The following is a 24,478-nucleotide window of genomic DNA, read 5'->3' on the forward strand; positions in this document are numbered from 1 at the left end:
AATAATTTTGTGAGAGTTGTCCTGAAATATATTAGAAGAATAAATGATATTGAATTATAGGTGTCCCAAATATTCATTGAGTTATCCCTATGCCACACTGATTGCTAAATGCATTTTCCTTTCACTAAATATGCTATCCAGCTTCTTCAGGTATAAGGGAGTTTTGGAATCCAAACCACGTGAATGTGAACCAGAAAGAAGGGTACAATTCCCTGAAACCCCAATGAGAACAAATGCCATGAGTTTTAAAGTTAGACTACAGTAGAGTGCATATTGAGTCATGGCAAATACAATGCCCCAGATGAGACCTTGGGAGAAGCTGTAATAATAAGACATTGGCTCAGGGGTTTCAAGTGCTGTCCAATGAATCAAGGGCTTTATCGTTATATTGGCTTTCATAATGATTTTTTTTAAAGTACCATTGACAACATCATTAGTAGCGATCAATGTCGTTCAATCCAATTAAAGTGGAGAAAAACAGGGTTCATAGGGAGTTCGGTGTACAGCAGGTTGCCATGGCAGGGCAACTGTATATCAGAAGCAGCATGGACCAAAATGTGTGTGAATTCACTGAAATCTTTCTTCAGGAAAACCACCACCTCATGCGTATGAGTGCGTTTCACCGGTTTTATTGAAAAACTTTCAAAATAAACAAAATGGCACAGCAGTATACAAACGTCATAAACGCACGGTCAGTCGGTAGAAAAACTGTGGGGTTCCCCTCTGTGGTGCATTTCTCATTAGAAAATCATTTACAGGCTAACTAACAGGGGAAGTGCTGGCTGGTAGTACACTGACGGTGCGTACAAGACAACTCGGAAAGCTCCGATTTAAGTGCATTCATGACAACTGGGAATGCAAGCGCCAAATGGGATTTTTTTATTTTATAGATTTTTTTTTTTTTTTTTTTAATAGTCATCCAACACAGAAATACCGGTCGGAATCTCTGGCACTATCCTAGAGCTCCGACCAGAATATCACTGACGTCATTATATTTCCCCCAGTCTGAGCTCCTTTTTTCAGGGATTGTTTTTTTCAGGGACTGTTTCAGAGTCAGGGGACCATCCACAAAGTGTGTGAAGTCGAAGTTACGGCGGTGAGGACAATCATTCCAATTGGACATTGAGTGGAAACAGTGCTTAATGTATGGGGTTTAAACATGAGGTTTGCATACATGGAAAGGTATTTTTTATATTTCTTTAAAATTAAAATATCCAAGACATACCTAACTGATAAATACAGATAAATGTAAAATACCAAAGTTAGTGGTATTTTGAGACAAAAAAAAATATATAAATTATTTTCAACCACAATTACATCGGGACCATTTCTTAGTTTCATCCAATCGAGAGTTGAAAACGAGCATTACATGAGATCACTAATCAAACGGAAATAAAAAGACAGAAAGAAAGTGATTACAAATGAAAGAGTGAAGATCATAGAAGTGTTTTTGGTCAGAGCAGAGTAGGACCGTTAGCAGTAGAGAGAGCTTTGGGTTGTGGGCCGGGCCGAGTGGTGGTCCTGCTCTTAGGCTTGTCGTATTTTGGAGGGGGTATAGGTCTTGTCCACAGACTCGTCCTGTAGAAACATGTGCAGGCAGCGCTCGTTCTGAGCCAAAGGGTGACCAGCCACTCTGAAAACACAAGAGAGGGAGAGACAGAGGTTATGAATACCTGTTGTTAGTCTGTCTGACATGGTTACAAAGTACATGCTAACAAAGAACACATTCTGTTCATACATTTTATTTCTGGAAAAATTGTCAATACAATCTTTGACCATAATGACTTCCTTACTTATTCCTCTTCGTTCTCATAAGGAACATAAATAAGTTTTCCATGAGAGCGCACCGCGAGAGACATTGACCATAATTGGACAGTCAAGTACTACTCCAGTCTCCTTTTCACCTGATTTATAAAACTGAAAAGTTTTCAGGAGGGTAACAAAATGTGCCCACATTTTCAGCAGGTTTGTTTTCAATTTCTTTCAATGTCCAAACGGTCAGGTCAGGTGCATTTTGGAAGACCACTGACCTATGTCTGATGGTCATTGAAAGGGAATAGGGAGCACCTTTACTAACTGTTATTTTAAATTGGCAATTGATTAAGTCTCCATGTTACATCTGGAGCCAGAGAATTTGATTAAGAGCAAGAATTACCATTGAGGTCAGGTAGAGGATAAGGGATAGAAGCAAAGTAAAAAGGGAGAGAAAAGAAAATAAGGGGGAAAGAAAGAAAAAATTGAAAGATAGACCCATTTTCCATGACTGACGTACTCATCATCCTACGTACTCTCAGCTAGTCTAAAATGAGAAATATTTCTGAAGGCCAAGCATGACCAAGGGTTCACGTACTGGTCAAACAGAAAAATGTCAGAGGATTTGAGGAGGCTTCCATTTGCCATTAAATGAGCCCCACCCCTCCCAACACTCCCGACTAAAAAAAAAAGGGTTCAATTAAACTGTATCTCACCTGGCCTCTAAATCGCACCCGACCCTGTCCCCACTCCTCCATCCCAAGTCTGATGACAAATCTCATCTTTCGTTTTTGAACAACATGGCCGACTAACTTCCCTCCAAACTTCACTGTGCTGCTCTCTCCTCCTCTGCTGGGTTGTTTACAAATGATAATGGTGTTTACCTCCAGGAAAAGGGTTTTCCTCTCACAATGCACTCAATCACAGATTATAAAACAGCAGAGCGAACCAGCTCCATTCCACTGTGCAGCTATTAAGTCTAAACAATGCTATGATCAACAGTAGCATTTCATTGAAAGAAAAATACAAATAAAAAAATCTTAATTACCAACATATTCTCAGCTCCCTTGAAAAACCAATGTATGGTTTTACATACTTAATATTCTAACAGGTAGCATTCGCCACATTTGCACATGAAACAAAGATAATAGCCAAGTCTGCAATCAAAGCAAATAATTACAGTCCCACTCTAACTTTTATTGTTCTCTACATGGGGGTGAGAACACCTTGGGGTAAAAAATAAGCAGGGGTGCACACACCATGCCTCAGGAAACCACTTGCTGTAATTTGAGACACAATTATCATAAATTACACATCTAAAATAAAACAAATGTAGGAAGGTAGGAAGTACTAAGGGACACACTTCTTGTTCGTTTACCAGGTAATTATGAAGGAGAATTACCTGTCTGTGTGTGTTCAGTCTGTTAACAACACCGAGAGGGAATCTAATTGATCAACTGATTTATGTTAAGTGTTTCATAGACTCCTAAGGTTAAGATTGAGCTGAAAGTGTCTACATTGATATGTTTAACAAACACACATGCCTACATGCACGCTCTCACACGCCTGACATCAATCAAAAAGTAGTAATATCACAAAACAACACCCTGATTCAAGGAAGCAGAGGATCTAGGGATGACTGTGTAAACTCACTTGTTGAGGAACTGCTCCAGCCCAGCTCTCCGCTCCTCGATGAAGGAATCGTCAAATATCCCATCGTCCCCTCGGAACGGAAGCTGTCTGAACAGAGCCTTCCCGGGGAGAGGGGGGACCACCACCTGAGAGCAACACACACACACACATACATTAGTGGCATAAACCAAGTGAAAAACGTTTAGCGGTTTTACTGTTCTGTTTCTCTGTTTGGATTTCCCTTTTCCTGTTTAAAGTGTACCGAGACTGTTTTACACCCCCCATAGATGGCTCACCTTGCTATCTCTCTCCAGCTCCCCCCTGAGCCACTCAAAGTCGCTGTACCTTCTCCGCACACGAGACTCCTTCAGCTTGAAGATGGGCAGGTTGGTCTAAAGGAAAAAACGGGGATAAAAAATAAAATACATAAGCCCCGTGCAAACCAACTGCGTTAAACTGTATGCGTTCCGGCAGAAGTCCTTTCATTTTAAATGGGAGGCAATCCGCACTATTGCGACTCAACTGCCGGACAAGGCTGCAGTACGTGCTGTGTTTCTCATGCATTGGATTTTTCAAACTTGTTTGTTGCTTTGCCATGGTCTCAGAAACAGAAGATACACTGAAGATTTGGGTGATTCTGATTGGGGGCGGCAGGTAGCCTAGCAGTTAAGAACATTGGACCAGCAACCAAAATGTTGTTGGTTCGAATTCCTGAGATGATTAGGTGAAGAAGAAGAAAATATTAATCTGTCAATGTGCCCTTGAGCAAGTCACTTAACCCCTAATTGCTCCTGTAAGTCACTCTGGATAAGAGTGTCTGCTAAATGACTCAAAATGTGATTGCATAAGAATTACTGTACCACAAAGTCTGTTTGCACGCAGGGTTAAGGGGAACCAGAGCACTGTAGGGTAAACAGACTAAGGTCAGAGATTTAAAGAGTTTAAATAACACAAGGGACCACTCCAGGGGAGTATTCATTACACCGATTCTGTTGCAAAACAATATACAACAGAAACTGTTTATTGCAAATGTAAAACATGAGTTTATATTGGACAAATTCAGGTAGGTCCGTCCCTGTTCCGTTTGGTTCTTAAACGGTTTCTGTAACGAATACACCCCAGGAGAGTTTGAACTAAAGCATTGTAGATCGCGTGAAGTATGAGTCCGTGCTAAATGATGCAGGGTTCTCCCCAGGATTTTTAATATGGTAGTGCTGGCGAGGCATGGAGATTTTGCATTTATTTAACACCCGTAACTGTCATTTCCTGCAATCTTAAGATTTTTTGTTGCCTTACTGTGCCTTCAGAAAGTATTCATACCCCTTAGACTGAATTAAATATAGATATAATTTTTTTTTTATAAACTCTACACACCATAATTAAAAAGTGAAAACATTTGTATACATTTTTGCAAAATCGATAGAAAATGAAGCACAGAAATCTAATTTACATAAGTCTTCACACCTCTGAGTCAATACATGTTAGAATCACCTTTGGCAATGATTACAGCTGTGAGTCTTTCTGGGTAAGCCTAAGAGCTATGCACACGTGTATAGTACAATATTTACACATTCTTTTTTTTAAACTCTTCAAGCTCTGTGAAGTTGTTTGTTGATCATTGCTAGACAGTCATTTTTATGTCTTGACAGATTTTCAAGCAGATTTAAGTCAAAACTGGAGCTAGGCCACTCAGGAACATTCAATGTAGTCTTGGTAAACAACTACAGCATCCGTCCGTCCACCCACACAGGAGCAAAAAAGTATTTAGTCAGCCACCAATTGTGCAAGTTCTCCCACTTAAAAAGATGAGACCTGTAATTTTCATCATAGGTACACTTCAACTATGACAGACAAAATGAGAAAAAAAATCAAGAAAATCACATTGTAGGATTTTTAATGAATTTATTTGCAAATTATGGTGGAAAATAAGTATTTGGTCAATAACAAAAGTTTCTCAATACTTTGTTATATACACTTTGTTGGCAATGACAGAGGTCAAACGTTTTCTGCAAGTCTTCACATACTGTTGCTGGTATTTTGGCCCATTCCTCCATGCAGATCTCCTCTAGAGCAGTGATGTTTTGGGGCTGTTGCTGGGCAACACGGACTTTCAACTCCCTCCAAAGATTTTCTATGGGGTTGAGATCTGGAGACTGGCTAGGCCACTCCTTCATTGCCATGGCAGTGTGTTTGGAATCATTGTCATGCTGAAAGACCCAGCCATGTTTCATCTTCAATGCCCTTGCTGATGGAAGGTTTTCACTCAAAATCTCACGATACATGGCCCCATTCATTCTTTCCTTTACACGGATCAGTCGTCCTGGTCCCTTTGCAGAAAAACAGCCCCAAAGCATGATGTTTCCACCCCCATGCTTCACAGTAGGTATGGTGTTCTTTGGATGCAACTCAGCATTCTTTGTCCTCCAAACACGACAAGTTGAGTTTTTACCAAAAAGTTCTATTTTGGTTTCATCTGACCATATGACATTCTCCCAATCTTCTTCTGGATCATCCAAATGCTCTCTAGCAAACTTCAGACGGGCCTGGACATGTACTGGCTGAAGCAGGGGGACACGTCTGGCACTGCAGGATTTGAGTCCCTGGCGGCGTAGTGTGTTACTGATTGTAGGCTTTGTTACTTTGGTCCCAGCTCTCTGCAGGTCATTCACTAGGTCCCCCCGTGTGGTTTTGGGATTTTTTTCTCACCGTTCTTGTGATCATTTTGACCCCACGGGGTGAGATCTTGCGTGGAGCCCCAGATCGAAGGAGATTATCAGTGGTCTTGTATGTCTTCCATTTCCTAATAATTGCTCCCACAGTTGATTTCTTCAAACCAAGCTGCTTACCTATTGCAGATTGTCTTCCCAGCCTGGTGCAGGTCTACAATTTTGTTCCTGGTGTCCTTTGACAGCTCTTTGGTCTTGGCCATAGTGGAGTTTGGAGTGTGACTGTTTGAGGTTGTGGACAGGTGTCTTTTATACTGATAACAAGTTCAAACAGGTGCCATTAATACAGGTAATGAGTGGAGGACAGAGGAGCCTCTTAAAGAAGAAGTTACAGGTCTGTGAGAGCCAGAAATCTTGCTTGTTTGTAGGTGACCAAATACTTATTTTACACCATCATTTGCAAATATAGTAATTAAAAATCCTACAATGTGATTTTCTGGATTTTTTTCCTTCTCATTTTGTCTGTCATAGTTGAAGTGTACCTATGATGAAAATTACAGGCCTCTCATCTTTTTAAGTGAGAGAACTTGCACAATTGGTGGCTGACTAAATACTTTTTTTGCCCCACTGTATATATACATACACACACACACACACACACACACACACACACACACAGACACACACACACACTGCTCAAAAAAATAAAGGGAACACTTAAACAACACAATGTAACTCCAAGTCAATCACACTTCTGTGAAATCAAACTGTCCACTTAGGAAGCAACACTGATTGACAATAAATTTCACATGCTGTTGTGCAAATGGAATAGACAACAGGTGAAAATTATAGGCATTTAGCAAGACACCCCCAATAAAGGAGTGGTTCTGCAGGTGGTGACCACAGACCACTTCTCAGTTCCTATGCTTCCTGGCTGATGTTTTGGTCACTTTTGAATGCTGGCGGTGCTTTCACTCTAGTGGTAGCATGAGACTGAGTCTACAACCCACACAAGTGGCTCAGGTAGTGCAGGTCATCCAGGATGGAACATCAATGCGAGCTGTGGCAAGAAGGTTTGCTGTGTCTGTCAGCGTAGTGTCCAGAGCATGGAGGCGCTACCAGGAGACAGGCCAGTACATCAGGAGACGTGGAGGCCGTAGGAGGGCAACAACCCAGCAGCAGGACCGCTACCTCCGCCTTTGTGCAAGGAGGAGCAGGAGGAGCACTGCCAGAGCCCAGCAAAATGACCTCCAGCAGGCCACAAATGTGCATGTGTCTGCTCAAACGGTCAGAAACAGACTACATGAGGGTGGTATGAGGGCCAGACGTCCACAGGTGGGGGTAGTGCCTACAGCCCAACACCGTGCAGGACGTTTGGCATTTGCCAGAGAACACCAAGATTAGCAAATTTGCCACTGGCGCCCTGTGCTCTTCACAGATGAAAGCAGGTTCACACTGAGCACGTGACAGACGTGACAGTCTGGAGACGCCGTGGAGAACGTTCTGCTGCCTGCAATATCCTCCAGCATGACCGGTTTGGCGGTGGGTCAGTCATGGTGTGGGGTGGCATTTATTTGGGGGGCCGCACAGCCCTCCATGTGCTCGCCAGAGGTAGCCTGACTGCCATTAGGTACCGAGATGAGATCCTCAGACCCCTTGTGAGACCATATGCTGGTGCGGTTGGCCCTGGGTTCCTCCTAATGCAAGACAATGCTAGACCTCATGTGGCTGGATTGTGTCAGCAGTTCCTGCAAGAGGAAGGCATTGATGCTATGGACTGGCCTACCCCTTCCCCAGACCTGAATCCAATTGAGCACATCTGGGACATCATGTCTCGCCCCATCCACCAACTGTCAAGGCAAAGGGTGACTACTTTGAAGAATCTCAAATATAAAATATATATATATATTTTTTTGGTTACTACATGATTCCATGTGTTATTTCACTAGTTTTGATGTCTTCACTGTTCTACAGTTGCACCACAGACTATCCAAAAGTTGCCGGATGCTTTCGTCCAGGTCTGGGAGGAGATCCCTCAGGAGGCCATCCGCCACCTCATCGGGAGCATGCCCAGGCGTTGTAGGGAGATCATACAGGCACGTGGAGGCCACACACACTACTGAGCCTCATTTTGACTTGTTTTAAGGACATTACATCAAAGTTGGATCAGCCTGTAGTGTGGTTTTCCACTTTAATTTTGAGTGTGACTCCAAATCCAGACCTCCATGGGTTGATAAATTTGATTCCCATTGATCATTTGTGTGATTTTGTTGTCAGCACATTCAACTATGTAAAGAAAAAAGTATTTAATAAGAATATTTAATTCATTCAGATCTAGGAAGTGTTATTTTAGTGTTCCCTTTATTTTTTTGAGCAGTGTATATATAGCCTTGTTTTAGGTTTTGTACTGCTGAAAGGTGAATGTCTCTCCCATCGTCTGTTGGAAAGCAGACTGAACCAGGGTTTCCTCTAGGATTTTGCCGTGCATAGCTGTATTAAATTGATTTTTATCCTACAAAAACTCCCTAGTCCTTGCCGATGATAAGCATAGCCATAACATGATGCAGCCACCACCATGATTGATAATATGAAGAGTGGTACTCAGTGATGTGTCGGATTTGCCCTAAACATAACGCTGTGGATTCAGGACAAAATTCATTATTTTACACATTTTGTGCAGTTTTACTTTAGTGCCTTATTGATAACATGATGCATGTTTTTTAACATGTTTATTCTGTACAGGCTTCATTTTAACTCTGTCAATTAGGTAAGTATTGTGGCGCAACTACAATGTTGATCCATTCTCAGAGTTTAATTACTTTGATAGGAGAAAAGTCACTATTGGCCTCATGGTGAAATCCCTGAGCGGTTTCCTTCCTCTCCGGCAACTGAGATAGGAAGGACACCTGTATCGTTGTAGGGATGGAGTGTAATTAAAACTTCACCTTGCTCAAAGGAATAGTCAATGTCTGCTATAAAAAAAACAGTCAAAAGTTGACACCTACTCATTCAAGATTTTTATTTGATTTTTACTATTCGCCATACACTGTAGAACAGTGAAGACATCAAAACTAGTGAAATAACACATGGAATCATGTAGTAACCAAAAAAAATATATATATATTTTATATTTGAGATTCTTCAAAGTAGTCACCCTTTGCCTTGACAGTTTGGCACACTTGGCATTCTCTCAACCAGCTTCATGAGGTAGTCACCTGGAATGCATTTCAATTAATAGGTGTGCCTTGTGGAATTGATTTCCTTCTTAAACGGTTTGAGCCAATCAGTTATGTTGTCACAAGGTTGGGGTGGTATACAGAAGATGGTCTTTTACCAAATAGGGCTAAGTCCCTATTATGGCAAGCAAAGAGAAATGACAGCCCATCATTACTTTAAGATATGAAGGTCAGTCAATACAGAAAACTTCAAGAACTTTGAAAGTTCCCTCAAGTGCAGTCGCAAAAACCATCAAGCGCTATGATGAAACTGGCTCTCATGAGGACCACCACAGGAAAGGAAGACCCAGAGTTACCTCTGCTGCACAGGATAAGTTCATTAGAGTTACAAGCCTCAGAAATGGCAGCCCAAAGAAATGCATCAACTGTTTAGAGGAGACTGCATTTATCAGGCCTTCATGGTCGAATTGCTGCAAAGAAACCACTACTAAAGGACGTCAATAATAGGAAGAGACTTGCATGGGCCAAGAAACATGAGCAATGGACATTCGACCATGGAAATCTGTCAATTTGTTACTTTTGGTTCCAACCGCCATGTCTTTGTGGGAGTTGGTGAACAGATGATTTCGGCATGTGTGGTTCCCACCATGAAGCATGGAGGTGGTGGTGTGATGGTGCTTTAAATGGTGACACCGTCTGATTTATTTAGAATTCAAGACACACTTGAAGAATATAAATAAATGCATTTGTTAAACACTTTTTGGTTACATGATTCCATACAGTGTTATTTCAGTTTTGATGTCTTCACTATTTTTCTACAATGTAGACAATAGTAAAAATAAAGAAAAAAACCCTTGAATGACTTGTGTCCAAACTTGTAGGCCTCCTTGCTCGCACACACCTTTTCAGTTCTGCCCACAAATTTTCTATGGGATTGAGGTCAGGGATTTGTGATGGTCACTCCAATACCTTGACTGTTGTCCTTAAGCAATTTTGTCACAATTTTGGAAGTACGCTTGGGGTCATTGTCCATTTGGAAGACCCATTTGCGACCAAGCTTTAACTTCCTGACTGATGTCTTGAGATGTTGCTTCAATATATTCACATATTTTTCCTACCTTATGATGCCATCTATTTTGTGAAGTTCACCAGTCCCTTCTGCAGCAAAGCACCCCACAACATGATGCCACCACCGTGCTTCACGGTTGGGATGATGTTCTTCAGCTTGCAAGGCTCGCCCTTTTTCCTCCAAACATAACAATGGTCATTATGGCCAAACAGATCTATTTTTGTTTCATCAGACCAGAGGACATTTCTCCAAAAAGTACGATATTTGTCCCCATGTGCAGTTGCAAACCGTAGTCTGGCTTTTTTATGGTGGTTTTTGAGCAGTGGCTTCTTCCTTGCTGAGCGGCCATTCAGGTTATGTCGATATAGGACTCGTTTTACTGTGGAGATACACTTTTGTACCCGTTTCCTCCAGCATTTTCACAGGGTCCTTTGCTGTTGTTCTGGGATTGATTTGCACTTTTTGCACCAAAGTTCATGTATCTCTAGGAGACAGAACACGTCTCCATCCTGAGCGGTATGATGGCTGCGTGGTCCCATGGTGCTTATACTTGTGTACTATTAATTGTACAGATGAAAGTGGTACCTTCAGGCGTTTGGTTCATCATTGGGAGCAATTCCCAGACTTGTGGAAGTCTACAATATTTTCTGAGGCCTTGGCTGATTTCTTTTGATTTTCTCATGATGTCAAGCAAAGAAGTACTGAGTTTGAAGGTAGGCCTTGAAATACAGCCACAGATACACCACCAATTGACTCAAATTATGTCAATTAGCCTATCAGAAGCTTCTAAAGCCATGACAATTTTCTGGAATTTTCCAAGCTGTTTAAAGGCACAGTCAACTTACTGTATGTAAACTTCTGACCCACTGAAATTGTGATAGTGAATTATAAGTTAAATAATCTGTCTGTAAACAATTGTTGGAAAAATTACTTGTGTCATGCACAAAGTAGACTTGCCAAAATGATAGTTTAACAAAAAAATTGTGGAGTGGTTGAAAAACAACTTTTAATGACTCCAACCTAAGTGTATGTAAACCTCTGACTTCAACTGTATATACATAGAGTGCATTCAGAGTATTCAGACCCCTTCCCCTTTTCCACATTTTGTTACATTACAGCCTTATTCTAAACCTACACACAATACTGCTCAGTTTGGCTGGGTGGCCAGCTCTAGGAAGTCTTGGTGGTTCCCAACTTCTTCCATTGAAGAATGATGGAGACCAATGTGTTCTTGGGGACCTTCAATGCTGCAGATATTTTGGTACCCTTTCCCAGATCTGTGTCTCGACACAATCCTGTCTCGGGTGTGCAACGGACAATTCCTTCGACCTCATGGCTTGGTTTTTGCTCTGACATGCACTGTCAACTGTGGGACCTCATATAGACAGCTGTGTGCCTTTCCAAATCATGTTCAATCAACTGAATTTACCACAGGTAGACTCCAATCAAGTTGTAGAAACATCTCAAGGATGATCAATGGAAACAGGATGCACCCAAGCTCAATTTCGAGTCTCATAGCAAAGGTGCTGAATACCTATGTAAATAATGTATGTTTTTTTATTATTTAGAAATTCGCAACAATTTATAAAAACCTGTTTTTGCTTTGTCATTATGGAGTAGTGTGTGTAGATTGCTGAGGATTTTTATTTATTTAATCCATTTTAGAACAAGGCTGTAACATAACAAAATGTGGAAAAAGTCAAGGCGTCTGACACAGCACCTTCTTACATTCTTTGGGGAAAACCCGGTGATGATATTGATACTAGACTGGGGTTTACAAAATCTAATTTTCAATAGGTCTCACAACACACGATGGTACCATCAACCCTTCCACCACTACTGTGTAGTAAACCAAGTGCTACACAGCAGCCATTTTGTCCCAGAGACACGCACCACACACTGGCTATGAAGAGTAGATGCAGCGTGAATGACACAGGCTTGCCATTGTGCCGTTTGGGCCTAGCCTTGTGTTAGGTACTCTGTGGCAAATGACTTTGTTAAAAGAGCCATACAAATAGAAAATTCAATTGGAAATTGAAATCCTGTATTGAGGACTGAAGAATAAAAGTTTGCTCTTACAGGGCTCACCAAGGTCTGATGCACTTTGGACGAGCTGAGAGAAAGACAGAGAGAGAGCGCGTAGTGCTAGTTAATGAGCACTGGAGATTACATTTCATGAAATGTTTCGGCATTGACATACACCACTGAAGCGTACAGCAGCATATTAGAACACAATGCCAAAGCTCTTCACCTGTCATGACAGCAGCATCCTGCGGCCATCCCAGCCACAATACACAACCTGGAGAGAAAAAGAACATTTCCCCATAGACAGACAGCAATCGCAGAAGGTCATAATTCATGGAGAGCCACAAGAGCAGAAACCATTGAGCTGTTGGATGGATGAATGCAGGGCGATGTGTGTGAGCAGTGGCAGACTGATCGATGAGCAGGAGAACGAAGGAGTGTGTCAGAGTGTGATAAAGAGATGGATAGGTAGCTGGCACGCTGAGTAAATAGATGAATAAATGGGTGGGATGAGGGGAGGGGGGCTACATGGACTATGGGGGACTAATTAAGAAAGAAGAGCAGAAGTGGTCTTTTCGTTCTCATGGTCTCCCTCGCTCTCACTCCCCCCGTCCCCTCCTCTTCATATTTTCCCTCTCCTATAATAAGTCACTGTTTTGCCCTTGAGACCACTCTTGAGTCTTTTCACTGGGAAAAACACAAACCGTACTCTCCTCTTGTCTTCTGTCCTCTCTTCTCTGCCTGCTCCTCTCTTTTTGCCCTACCTCTTTAAAATTATGGATTTTTCTACTCTACATTAATGAGGTAAAAGAGAGAATTATTTTGGAAGGATTTGAAAATAATAAATTCAAGTTATCAAATAACAATTGCTAAATGTTTTTATTACCACAAAAAACTACAATGAAGTCAATATGGTAATATCAGAACAAGTATTAAAAGTGGCTGAAAAATAAGATTTTGCCTCATGTTGGGGTTCTTCTGACAGTTGATAATGGAGGACAAAGAACAAGGTGAGGGAAAAAGGTATAGAACACTACATGGAGAACTGAAGGAATGTTTCTCTATAGTTACACCTTTCTTTCCCATCCTTCACCTCTCCTTACCCCCCTTTTTCTTTCTGTAGTTGTATGTCCTCTCTCATTTGTCTACCCAGCCATTCTCTCTCCTCTTATTTCCTTCCCTTCTGTCTCCAGGTGAGGTTGTCAGCCACCCCCTCCTTCCTCTCAGGTCACAGAAGGGGATTAGCCTAGCTTTAAGAGCCCCTCAGCTGTAGCCACGGCCTTCCCTCTCAGTGGGCTGTCCCCCAGTGTTCTGGTACCTCACAGCACGGAACGCTTCACGGAACACTGGGAAGTTAATCCCCACGACAACAGATCATGGTTACAGGTAATCTGCCACCGCCGAGACGCTAATCCCATCAGGCCCAGTCCCGACGCTCCCACACAAAACACACACGAGCAGAACTCTGTGTGTGGAGAAACAGGTGATAGAGTTAGAAAACTCTCAAACAAGCTGCACAAGACACACACACTTAACTTTTGGACAGTTCTGGTCCACTCAAACTACACTTTCCAAATGTTCAATCTTGGGCTTGTTGGTCCACACCCCTGCCTGGACCTCAATGCTCAGGACAAAAGAGAGAGAAAATGAAAGTCACCTGCGCTTTCAATCACCACCCCATCGCAACCTATGATTAAGAGATTGGCGTTAACGGTGAGAGGAGAGGAAGAGAGGACAAGTCAGGTGAAAGGTGAGTAGTCAGCTCGCCCACACTTTTCGGTCTCAAACAAACACTTCTAATTTCACACATACAAACACGAAGAACACCACTCCCCATGTAAAGAGGCAGTGCGTGGGAGCTCTACAAGTCAAAGATCAGGTTTCTGTCCTCTTCACACCTGGCTGTAGGTTGGGGCTGGGGGGTGTGGTTCGGGTGGGGGCTGAGGGCGTGGTGTGTGTATGACTCAGGTTACGGAATAAGGTATTGATTGAGACACCCTGGACCACCCTAAACCCATAATGTCTTTAGTTCAATCGAAGCCTAACTTTATTTCTTTAGTTATTCAAAAAGCACACTTTGTTTCTCTCACTATCACAGATCAGTGGTGAGTAATAGGAGGGAGGGGTCATAAGCCTTCTATAGGGCACAAGAAAATCTGTGTAGCAGAAAACAGACAGAATGCAGACATTAAAAAGGAATACAACAATATTAAAAAATGTATTGAACTTAGTAGGAAATCAAGTAAATGTATTGAACTTATTCTAAAATTAATTTTGAGGCGGAAGGTAGCCTAGTGGTTAGAGCGTTGGACTAGTAACCGAAAGGTTGCAAGATCAAATCCCCGAGCTGACAAGGTAAAAATCTGACGTTCTGCCCCTGAACAAGGCAGTTAACTGACTTGCCTAGTTAAATAAATGTTCAATTTAAAAACGGTTTACAATTAATGTGCCCAAGTTGATAACAAAATATGAACAAAATGCATCTGCGATTCGTATTTTCCTGCAACTTTCCGAAACGGCACAGGAACGCCTCCGTCTGTGTGTGGTGCGCTCATATGTCCGGTCTCGTCTTCACTTTGTGTCGCCGTTAGCGATAATGCTAATGATAACCGTCTGCTGGCTGATGGAAAGGCTTTCTCAAAAATCTTGTCAATTAAAAATGTTAACTACAAAGTAGCCTATGCCTACCTGGCAGAAGGATATCATGTTTATTTGCAACAATCCAGTGGCCAATTGTTTTGCAAACTCTGAAATCACATGAGCACTGGCTGGTGTTGCGTGCTCACTTGAATTAAAAAGCAACATATCCCGTTGAAAACTGTTTATGTGGCAACGATGTGAGTCATGAATAACTGATGAGTCAAAATGTATTACAATGTGTATAGTTTTGGTAATAAGTCAGTCTCGTCTACAACGGAGCTTGGAACATCCATAAATGAAGGTTTGGTTTTGACAATGTCCATTTAACCACTAACATGAGGTGAACATTTTTTAAATGTATTTAACCTTTAACTAGGCAAGTCGGTTCAGAACAAATTCCTATTTACAATGACGGCCTACATCGGCCAAACCCAGATGACCCTGGGCCAATTGTGTGCCGCCCTATGGGTCTCCCAATGAGGGCAGGCTGCGATACAGCCTGGATTCGAACCAGGGTGTCTGTAGTGAAGCCTCTGGCACTGAGACGTAGTGCCTTAGACCACAGCGCCACTCAGGAGCCCATCTGCGGTGATTGCTCTCAATCCAATAGCATAGCCAGTGAGACACCTGTCCAGCAGCTCCGACTTTGTTAACATATGACAACACATCGCACATTTTTTTAAACTTGTGAAATATTGCACCAAAGACCTTTGATGTAAAATTATGCAACTAACACATTCTAGGGCAAAATTCATTACATATTTTGAGGAATTGAAATGGGCTTCTGGCATCTAGTGTTGGGGACAAACATAATTCACCAAATGCGGAATCGTTGAGGAAACAAGACCGAAATCACATTTTTAGAAACACACTTGCCAATAAGCATGCTCACTGGCTCTTTAAATGGTAACTACAACCAAAATTCTAAATGTCTTAGATTTTTACCTCAAAACGTGATCTCCTGATGTGGTTTAAACTAGAGGTCGACCGATACTATACTGTTACACTGGCAATACTATAGTGCCTATAAGCACATCCAATAGTCAAAGGTATATGAAATACAAATGGTATAAAGAGAAATAGTCCTATAATAACTAAAACTTCTTACCTGGGAATATTGAAGTCTCGTGTTAAAAGGAACCACCAACTTTCATATGTTCTCATGTTCTGAGTAAGGAACTTAAACGTTAGCTTTTTTACATGGCACATATTACTTTCTTCTCCAACACTTTGTTTTTGCATTATTTAAACCAAATTGAACATGTTTCATTATTTATTTGAGGCTAAATTGATTTTATTGATGTTTTATATTAAGTTAAAATAAGTGTTAATTCAGTATTGTTGTAATTGTCATTATTACAAATAAAACTTTTTTCTTTTTAAATTGTCCGATTAAATTCTTGACGCTACCCATCCCTGTCGCGGGATCATTTTCGTCAGCAACCGCTGAATAGCATAGCGCTACAGTCAAATAATATTACTAAAAAATATTCATATTCATGAAATCACAAGTGCAATATTGCAAAACACAGTTTAGCCTTTTGTTAATCCACCTGTCGTCTCAGATTGAAATGATGCTTTACAGCGAAAGCAATCCAAGCGTGTGTGTACATTTATCGATAGCCTAACATAGCATTATGTACACTTAGCATCAGGAAGCTTGGTCACGAAAATCAGAAAAGCAATCAAATTAACTGTTTACCTTTGATGATCTTTGGGTGTTTTCACTCACGAGACTCCCAGTTACACAACAAATGTTCCTTTTGTTCCATAAAGATGATTTTTATACCCAAAATACCAACGTTTGTTTGTCGCATTATGTTCAGAAATCCACAGGAAAGAGCGGTCACGGACAACGCAGACGGAAATTCCAAATAGTCTCCATAATGTCCACAGAAACATGTCAAACGTTTTTTATAATCATTCCTCAGGTAGATTTTAAAATATATATTCGATAATATATCAACCGAGTGTGTAGGTTTTTCAATAACAGCGGGAGGAACAATTGCCGCTTTACTCTGTAGCGCAAAAACTCACTCCGAGAACCCCCACCTATCCACTTACGCTATGTGATCTTTCACGCTCATTTTTCAAAATAAAAGCCTAAAACTATGTCTAAAGACTGTTGACACCTTAGGGAAGCCATAGAAAAAGGAATCTGGTTGATATCTCTTTAAAAATGGAGGATAGGCATGCATAGGAACAGAAGGGTTTCAAAATAAGAGGCACTTCCTGATTGGATTTTCCTCAGGGTTTCGCCTGCAATATCAGTTGTGTTATACTCACAGACAATATTTTGACAGTTTTGGAAACTTTAGTGTTTTCTATCCTAATCTGTCAATTCTATGCATATTCTAGCACCTGGTCCTGAGAAATAGGCCATTTACTTGGGGAACGTAATTTTCCAAACATAAAAATAGTGCCACCTAGCTTCAAGAGGTTAATCGGTATCAGCTTTTTTGGTCCTCCAATAATCGGTATCGGCGTTGAAAAATCATAATTGGTCGACCTCTAGTTTAAACACAGTTGCGGACTGAGAACACCCAATTTGGTTATTTTTCTATTTAAAATAAATAAATAATAATACTGTTATTCAGAGCGAAAACCTGGAAAAACATAACCAGGAGTTGTATTAACTCAGAATTCTGTTTTTCAGAGAAAATAAAAATGCAAAACAAATATGTTCCTGCGTTTTGTAAGCTCAGATCTAAAATGCTTCTTATTTTAAATTTCTGCTCGGCATCAGACAAATTTTGTGCTTCAGCTGCACTTCTCCACTCGGATGAGAATTCACGAATAGGCATTTTATCAGCAGGCATGGTGCTCTGACTGATGTGGAGCTACATTTCTCCGGTATTTTTCTCAGTGTAGCCTACTTTTCTCCAGTTAAATGCAAGATTAACTTCAAGCAAAACATTAGGAAATGTACCTGACTACATTTATATGATAAACATTAGAAATATGATGACCATGCATAGTTTGCCAGAAATACCTTGCTTTTTTATTGTAAACAAATGTATTTGTGTGTATGCTAGCCAAATAGCGTTGCATTTGTGTTGTCATCTGATAAAAAATTAAAGCTATTTTCTGTCGAATGTGTTGCACTAATGTATTTTCTGTGAAGGAAAACTATAGCTAGCTGACGACTCTATTGAAGCAAAACAAACTTGACTTTCAATGTAAAACACAGGTGAAATGGTATAAAATGCAGATTTTTTGATAGTCTGCGTTTTGAAAATGCAGATTTCTTAACTCTAACAAAGCCCCTGAAAACTGCGAAAACAGAATATGGGAAGTTAACGTAAACCACATGGCCGTCTCAGTCATCAGAAATCAACCCAATTGAACACTTGTGGGAGATTCTGGAGCGGCACCACCAACAACAAAACGCCAAATGATGGAATTTCACATGGAAGAACGGTGTTGCATCCCTCCAATAAAATTAGACACTTGTAGAATCTATGCCAAGGTGCATTGAAGCTGTTCTGACTCGTGGTGGCCCAACACCATATTAAGTTGGTGTTTCCTTTATTTTGGCAGTTACCTGTACCATGCTCATTTTGAATAACACAATGACAATGCATTTTGAAATACAATACCTAGCTGGACCTGAGCAGTTAGACAAGATAAGAATGAAATACAACAGAAAGGATAATGTAAAAAGTGATTAAAGTTTGAGTTACTGCTATAACATTGTATAAGTAGTCTTTCCATGAACAGCCTAGACTATGGTGATTAGGTTATGCTTCATACAGACAGAGAGCGAGAAAGCGAGAGAGGGAAAGCGCGACAGACAAAGCGCGACAGACAAAGCAAGGCAGAGCGAGAGAAACGTAAGCCTAAGCAAGTGAGTGCACAGGGTCCATTTCATAAACAACACAAAAATACCCAACTTCCAACTACACTTCACTGAGCCAGTGGCCTACTAAAAGCTTTCACATCGCAGGAATAGAAACCCTTGAGTAACCCACCGCTGCATTAGAAATGCATGTGAAACATCATGTGTAGGAAGAGACAATACCATAGCTCATTAAAGACTTGGGGGAGAAAAGAGCCCAAACCCCTCAAGAGAAAGGTCACCCCTCTCCTGTGAAAATGGTTCAAGGCCGCCTATGCATTAGCTTTTAGCAGGATGGATTAAGTCAAGTTCGAGAGTGCCGCATCCCTAACCCCCCCTGCCCCCTTCTTACCCTCCCCTAGCTCTCCCTTTCAAAAATAAAAAGTATGAAAAATGGCAGCACAATACCATCTCATCGCATCATATTCTAAAAGGGAAAGAGGAGAGAACAATGGCGTTGGGGCCGTGGGTCTCCCCCTCTCTGTCGTTTCCCCTGTGCACTTTCCCTCTCTCGCCCCTACAGCCTTCCCTCGACTCTCTCCAACTCGCCTAGCTGGCAGAAAGCTGCTTTGTTGCCATAGTATCAACTCCCACTTTTGATACTGTCATTTCAAGTAGGATATGGTAGCCTTGATACAATATGTTCCCCATTTCCATTAAAATAGTTGTCAGAGAGGATGGTGTAGAGTTTGGATTATACTTGACTGTGCCTGACAAGGCCCCTCCACCCACACCCCTCCCTATTTTATTAATGACCAAATGTTTTTCCCCCCCAAATGGAAGAGAGAAAGAAAGTGGGGGAGGCTATGGGAGTGGAGAGGTGGAGGAATGGAAGAGAGAGAGAGAGCTGTAGTAAGAAGCATTTTTATATGCTCCTGTCTGTCCATAAACAAAGTGAGATCCCAAAGTCCACGCTCTTCTGTGTGCTCTCTGAAGGGGGAGATGGAGGCTACCAAAGGCAAGGTCTAATGTTGGTGGTGAAGCTTTCCGCCCGTTTTCCAAGTTCAAAAACATACACTACTCTGTTGAGAGCGCGAGATAATAGTCCTCTCACCCTCACATCAAACTGAATCATTGAGAGACATTAGGACTGTGAAGAGAGCATCTCCTCAACATTCAAGACACGTAAAAAAATACCCTGAACTAAAGCCCATGAAAGTGAACTACCAATTAGGCTATCCAATATGTTAGCAATAGCCTTCTATTATCAGGGGGCTTATTTGAACAGTATATTATTAGCAGAAGACACAGTTTAAATATAACAAATGACAAACGGAAAGACCAAAGACAACATTCTATTATTTTACACAAAACCACATTTTCAGGTTTACAAGTTGGCACACGTGAATTCTAGGTTAACTTGAGGACATGATGCTGGTTTTAGCAGCATCTACAACGCAGTTTCTGATATTCAATCAATTAGGCCTAAACAATTGACTGGTCACACTTTCTCTCACAGGGACCCTAATGTCACCTTTTCACCATGAAATGTCACACGAGTGACCATAAACTGACCTCTGCACTGACCATGAAAATGTTAAATAGGACCATATCAGCTAACACCGTAATATCACAGAAATGAACATACTACCAAACCATTGCATGATTAAGGTATAATACTACTTGTCTGAAAGAGTTGTGCAACAGTTACCATAGATACTGAAGTGAGGACAGAAGGAGTCGTAGGAACCAAAGAAACAGGAACTCAAAGGGTGCGTTCCAAAATACACTCAGGCCATCTACTCTGATTTCAGAGCACTCTTGTCTGAGTGTACCAGAGCGCAGAATAACTGATGAATTCACCAACGCTCAACACCTGTTCAATATGGCAGGTGTCAGTAGCCGTCGGTAAAAAAGCGTAATTAATTTGCTGCCAGCAGCACAGTTACAGTCACCAACGCTCTGGATAACATAAAACTGCCTAACCAGCTCTGCAGGGGCGAGTAAAATGAAGTGTTCTCTCATTTGTGTCTGGAAGTAGCTAGCAAGCTAGCCAACGTTAGCCAGTTAGTTTGGGTGCTTGACTGCCGTTGTGAGGTCAGAACGCTCGGCTCAACCCTACTCATTGGTCAGAGTGTCCAGTGTGCATTCTGAACCTCTCAGAGAGTGAAACGTTCTGAATTTACGAACGGACAATCTGACAACGCTCTGAATTTACAAATGCCCAGAGCACACTGGCACTCCAGATTGAATTTACGAACACACCCAAAGTATAGAAGGTAGCCTATAGGAGGCATAGCAGTGAAGAGGTGACAAAAGCAAAGCACACATTTCACCTGTTAAAGGTCAGGTGTCATATGAGTAGATTTGATAGAGTCCTCGTAGACTAAGGTGACTATTCTCTGGACTAGGCTGGGCGAGGGATGTTGGAGATGCAGGGCTATGTTGGATGGAGAGCGAGGGGGTGCTTTTGTGGCCTCCCCAGGGGGGTGGGAGTAGGTGGGGGAGCCCATACGAGGACGGGGATGAAGCATTCCCCTCTCCACAAACCAGCCTGATTCATTCTTCTCCCCTATCAATGAGGGGATTAAGAAGACTCTCAGTACGGCCATACGGGCTCTCACTGCCATGGGATGGGGGGGGGGGGGGTGATTTGGGATGATGAGAGGGACTGGGGGGGTTGATCTACTAACATTTCATTGCATAAATACAGGGGGAAAAATATTATAGCTAAGCGGTGAGAGAACCCGAAACACAAGCAACACTGCAAAGCATTCCAAGCTGGCCAAGGTACCAGGCAGACCTTCTGGTATAGTCTAAATGCCTTTAGAAACAGGAGTAAAACACTTCCAAAGAAAGGGAGAAGAAAGGAAAGAGGAGAGAAGCGAAGCAAAGTTGACACCACGTTTGTTGAGAAGTGAGGGATGCTCCTCTTATCCCTGGCTCTTATGCAAAGCAGGGTCACAGAGGGCCATGAGGCGCACAATAAATGCTGATTACACGCATATGCTAATTATTACACGCTAATCAAGTACAGTAGCCTTATATTCAGCTCTAATGCCCGCAGACAGGCTTCTCTAGGTAGGGGGAAGCTATAAATACTATAGGGCCATGCTGCGCTAAACCACCACGCTACTGAAAACAACGAGAGACAGCCCAGACAATCACAGGGTTGACAGTGGTACGGTGATAACATGCTTAGCTCTTGATGTACTGCTTCAAATGCAATAATTCTGGTAATTTGTTTTGTATTATGCACTCTGTGTTGGAAATAGTGGTGTGAAACAAATAGCACAAAAGTAGAGGATGAAAACTAGAGCCTTTTCAGCAGCCTTAAAAAGTGTTGTGTTGGTAACTGGTATTGAGTTGGTACCTTTTAGCTTTCATATAAAATTTGAACAAGCTCCAGACAGGTTTTAAAATTGTGTTATACCCCATGCATTAAGTCTGTCAATCTTTATTGTCATGATGACACGTTGAGTAACTTTTCCTTACAAGCAATCAATAGGACTGATTTGAGGGTTAAACAGTTGTTGATGACTGACTTTCACTCTCCATAGTAGTTTATAAATATGGATGAGACCAGAGGTGAATCTCAAAAGTACTTCCTCGATTCCTCCCGTCCAATCCTCTCCCCACCAGAGGGAAGCAAGGAGGTCTAGCTTTGTGAGGACATGCATCTGTACTGTTTACCCCCCAGCCCCCACCTCTCCACCCCAGCAGAGCAGAAAGGAAATGCATGGGTAAGTAGACTGTGGGGCTCGCTGATGCTGAGCCTGGCTCAACATCCTGTCTTCATTCCAGAGAAGCTGGCCAGTAGTTTCAGTACACCAAAATGTCATAGAACTGCATTTTACACAGAGAGTCCCTTTACTGGAAAAGTATTGCTATGACTAATAAGAGAGGGGGAGAGAAAAACACTGGACTCATCTGTATTGCTCAATATCTGAGTAGAGGCATAGAGAGGCAACATTTATTGAGTGAGTGAGCTGGTCTCCAAGCTCTGCTTTTGGGTAGAGACTTAGCATGAAAGACCATTTTATTGTGTTAAAATAAACCCTTGTTGAGCCCTCTGCTTCTGTTGGTGTGTGACAAATCGAGAGTTTGGGACTATAATGTTCTATCTGCAAAAAGATGATTCTAGGACAATTGGCTTTAAAGTTCAGGACCCTTATTGGTTTAAATGGTGTCAGTAATTTCTATATTATATTATTTTGAACTTAACATGAATTGGGGTATTTCGAGTACTATTATATAGGTAAAGAACATTGAACAGAACAAAGCTATGCCAATTACTCAATTTAGACAAAAATACAGATTGAACCTGGTAGTCCCAAACTCATTAACTATCTACCATTTACACTCTATGACAGGGGTGTGGCTGGAACACAACAAGGATCTGTTAACGGTTTGTAAAACAATTAATTCGTTAAAGACAATACAAACTAGCTAGTTAGTTATATGGCTCCATGGCCTTCAGCCATGAGGCTCTTGCAAACAGGACACAAAACAAGACCCACTGTCAACAACATATTTGTAACTTTCCATTGACTTCACATTCCTGAAGTCAGAGAAGCTAACAGTTAGCTAGCTACCTGGCTAGGCTATCGACCAAAACTGGAGGCCCATTTAAATAATATTGTATCAACAATGCTTTGATAACCTCGCCATAAATAGTTTAATATTTTTAATACACAGCTGAATTGGTTAAATGCCAAGTATGTTAGTTAAAAAAAAAACGAAATCCGCCGTCTAACTAACTGTTATAGCTACTAACAACTACCTACCTACTCCGTGGCTAAAAGCTAGTTAACCAATTTGACCGTTCGAATATTGTCTACATCTGACTGGTCCCTTTCTTAGTGTAACCCTAACTAAACTCAATCCCCTTTATCAAGTTGACCAGGTCCACTGCCCTAAAGAGCAAGCTAATGGTTTGCCTATTTATTTGATTAGCTATCTTGTATGCTCACCTTCAGTCTTATTTCATACGTGGTAAACCTGGTCCTCCCGACACCGATCGTTTCAGGGTTGCTCACATCAATCTCTAGAAAGTTACTTGGGGGTCCATACGCGTCGTTCAAGTTCTGAGGCTTGGAGAATAGCCTCCTTGTGTCAGCTATAGTATCAGCCATTTCTCCCCTACTAGCTTGGTTAGCCGCAATCGCCCTGCCGTTTGGGTCCGTGTTATTCTGGATCCTTGGGACGTCCCCTATAATAATAATATTAATGGGTGGGGTGGGTGCTTATATTTTTCCTATTTCAAACATGTACAAGTGTGTATTAATACGCATGTATGAATAGTATATATTTAAAAAAAAATGTTTTGCATATATCCTAACTCTTCCTGAGACACCCTCCGAGAGTGGGGTCACGGCAAGTGTCTACACTTGGACATTAATACCAGGGTCTAGCACGTCCCTACCCCCATTGAAGTTGACATAATTTAAAGTGGTAAGGGTAGTAAGGGCTTAGTGTAGGAACGTCCCAAGGATTCCGGATAGCACTAACCCTTTCGTTTGGGGTTGCTCGCTCCACTTCCGATCAGCTGAGGAGCAGCTGACACTTGGCAGCTTCCGTGTGTTTTTGGCGCGTAAAAAAACGGGGAACTCGGAAATCTCCGATTTCAAACTTAAGCGTACTCAAGACAACTGGGAGCTCGGAAAAAAAACTAGCTCCAGGGATAAAATTGTTTTGAATGGTCATCCAACTCGGAATTCCATGTTGAGAACTCTGGCAT

At 41.6% G+C, this 24,478-nt stretch overlaps 1 protein-coding gene across 1 annotated transcript; it reads right to left on the reverse strand.

The window, feature by feature from the left end:
- Positions 1-613: 613 nt before the first annotated feature.
- Positions 614-23,935, reverse strand: snx3 (sorting nexin 3). Its single transcript, XM_029676495.2, has 4 exons — positions 23,712-23,935; positions 3,681-3,776; positions 3,406-3,530; positions 614-1,633 (listed from the first exon to the last, which is right to left on the reverse strand). The coding sequence occupies exons 1-4, from the start codon at positions 23,871-23,873 to the stop codon at positions 1,528-1,530; spliced, it is 489 nt and encodes a 162-aa protein (XP_029532355.1). The 5' UTR covers positions 23,874-23,935; the 3' UTR covers positions 614-1,527.
- Positions 23,936-24,478: the final 543 nt, after the last annotated feature.

The sequence above is a fragment of the Oncorhynchus nerka genome, linkage group LG13 (assembly GCF_034236695.1).
Source record: "Oncorhynchus nerka isolate Pitt River linkage group LG13, Oner_Uvic_2.0, whole genome shotgun sequence".
NCBI lineage: Eukaryota > Metazoa > Chordata > Actinopteri > Salmoniformes > Salmonidae > Oncorhynchus > Oncorhynchus nerka.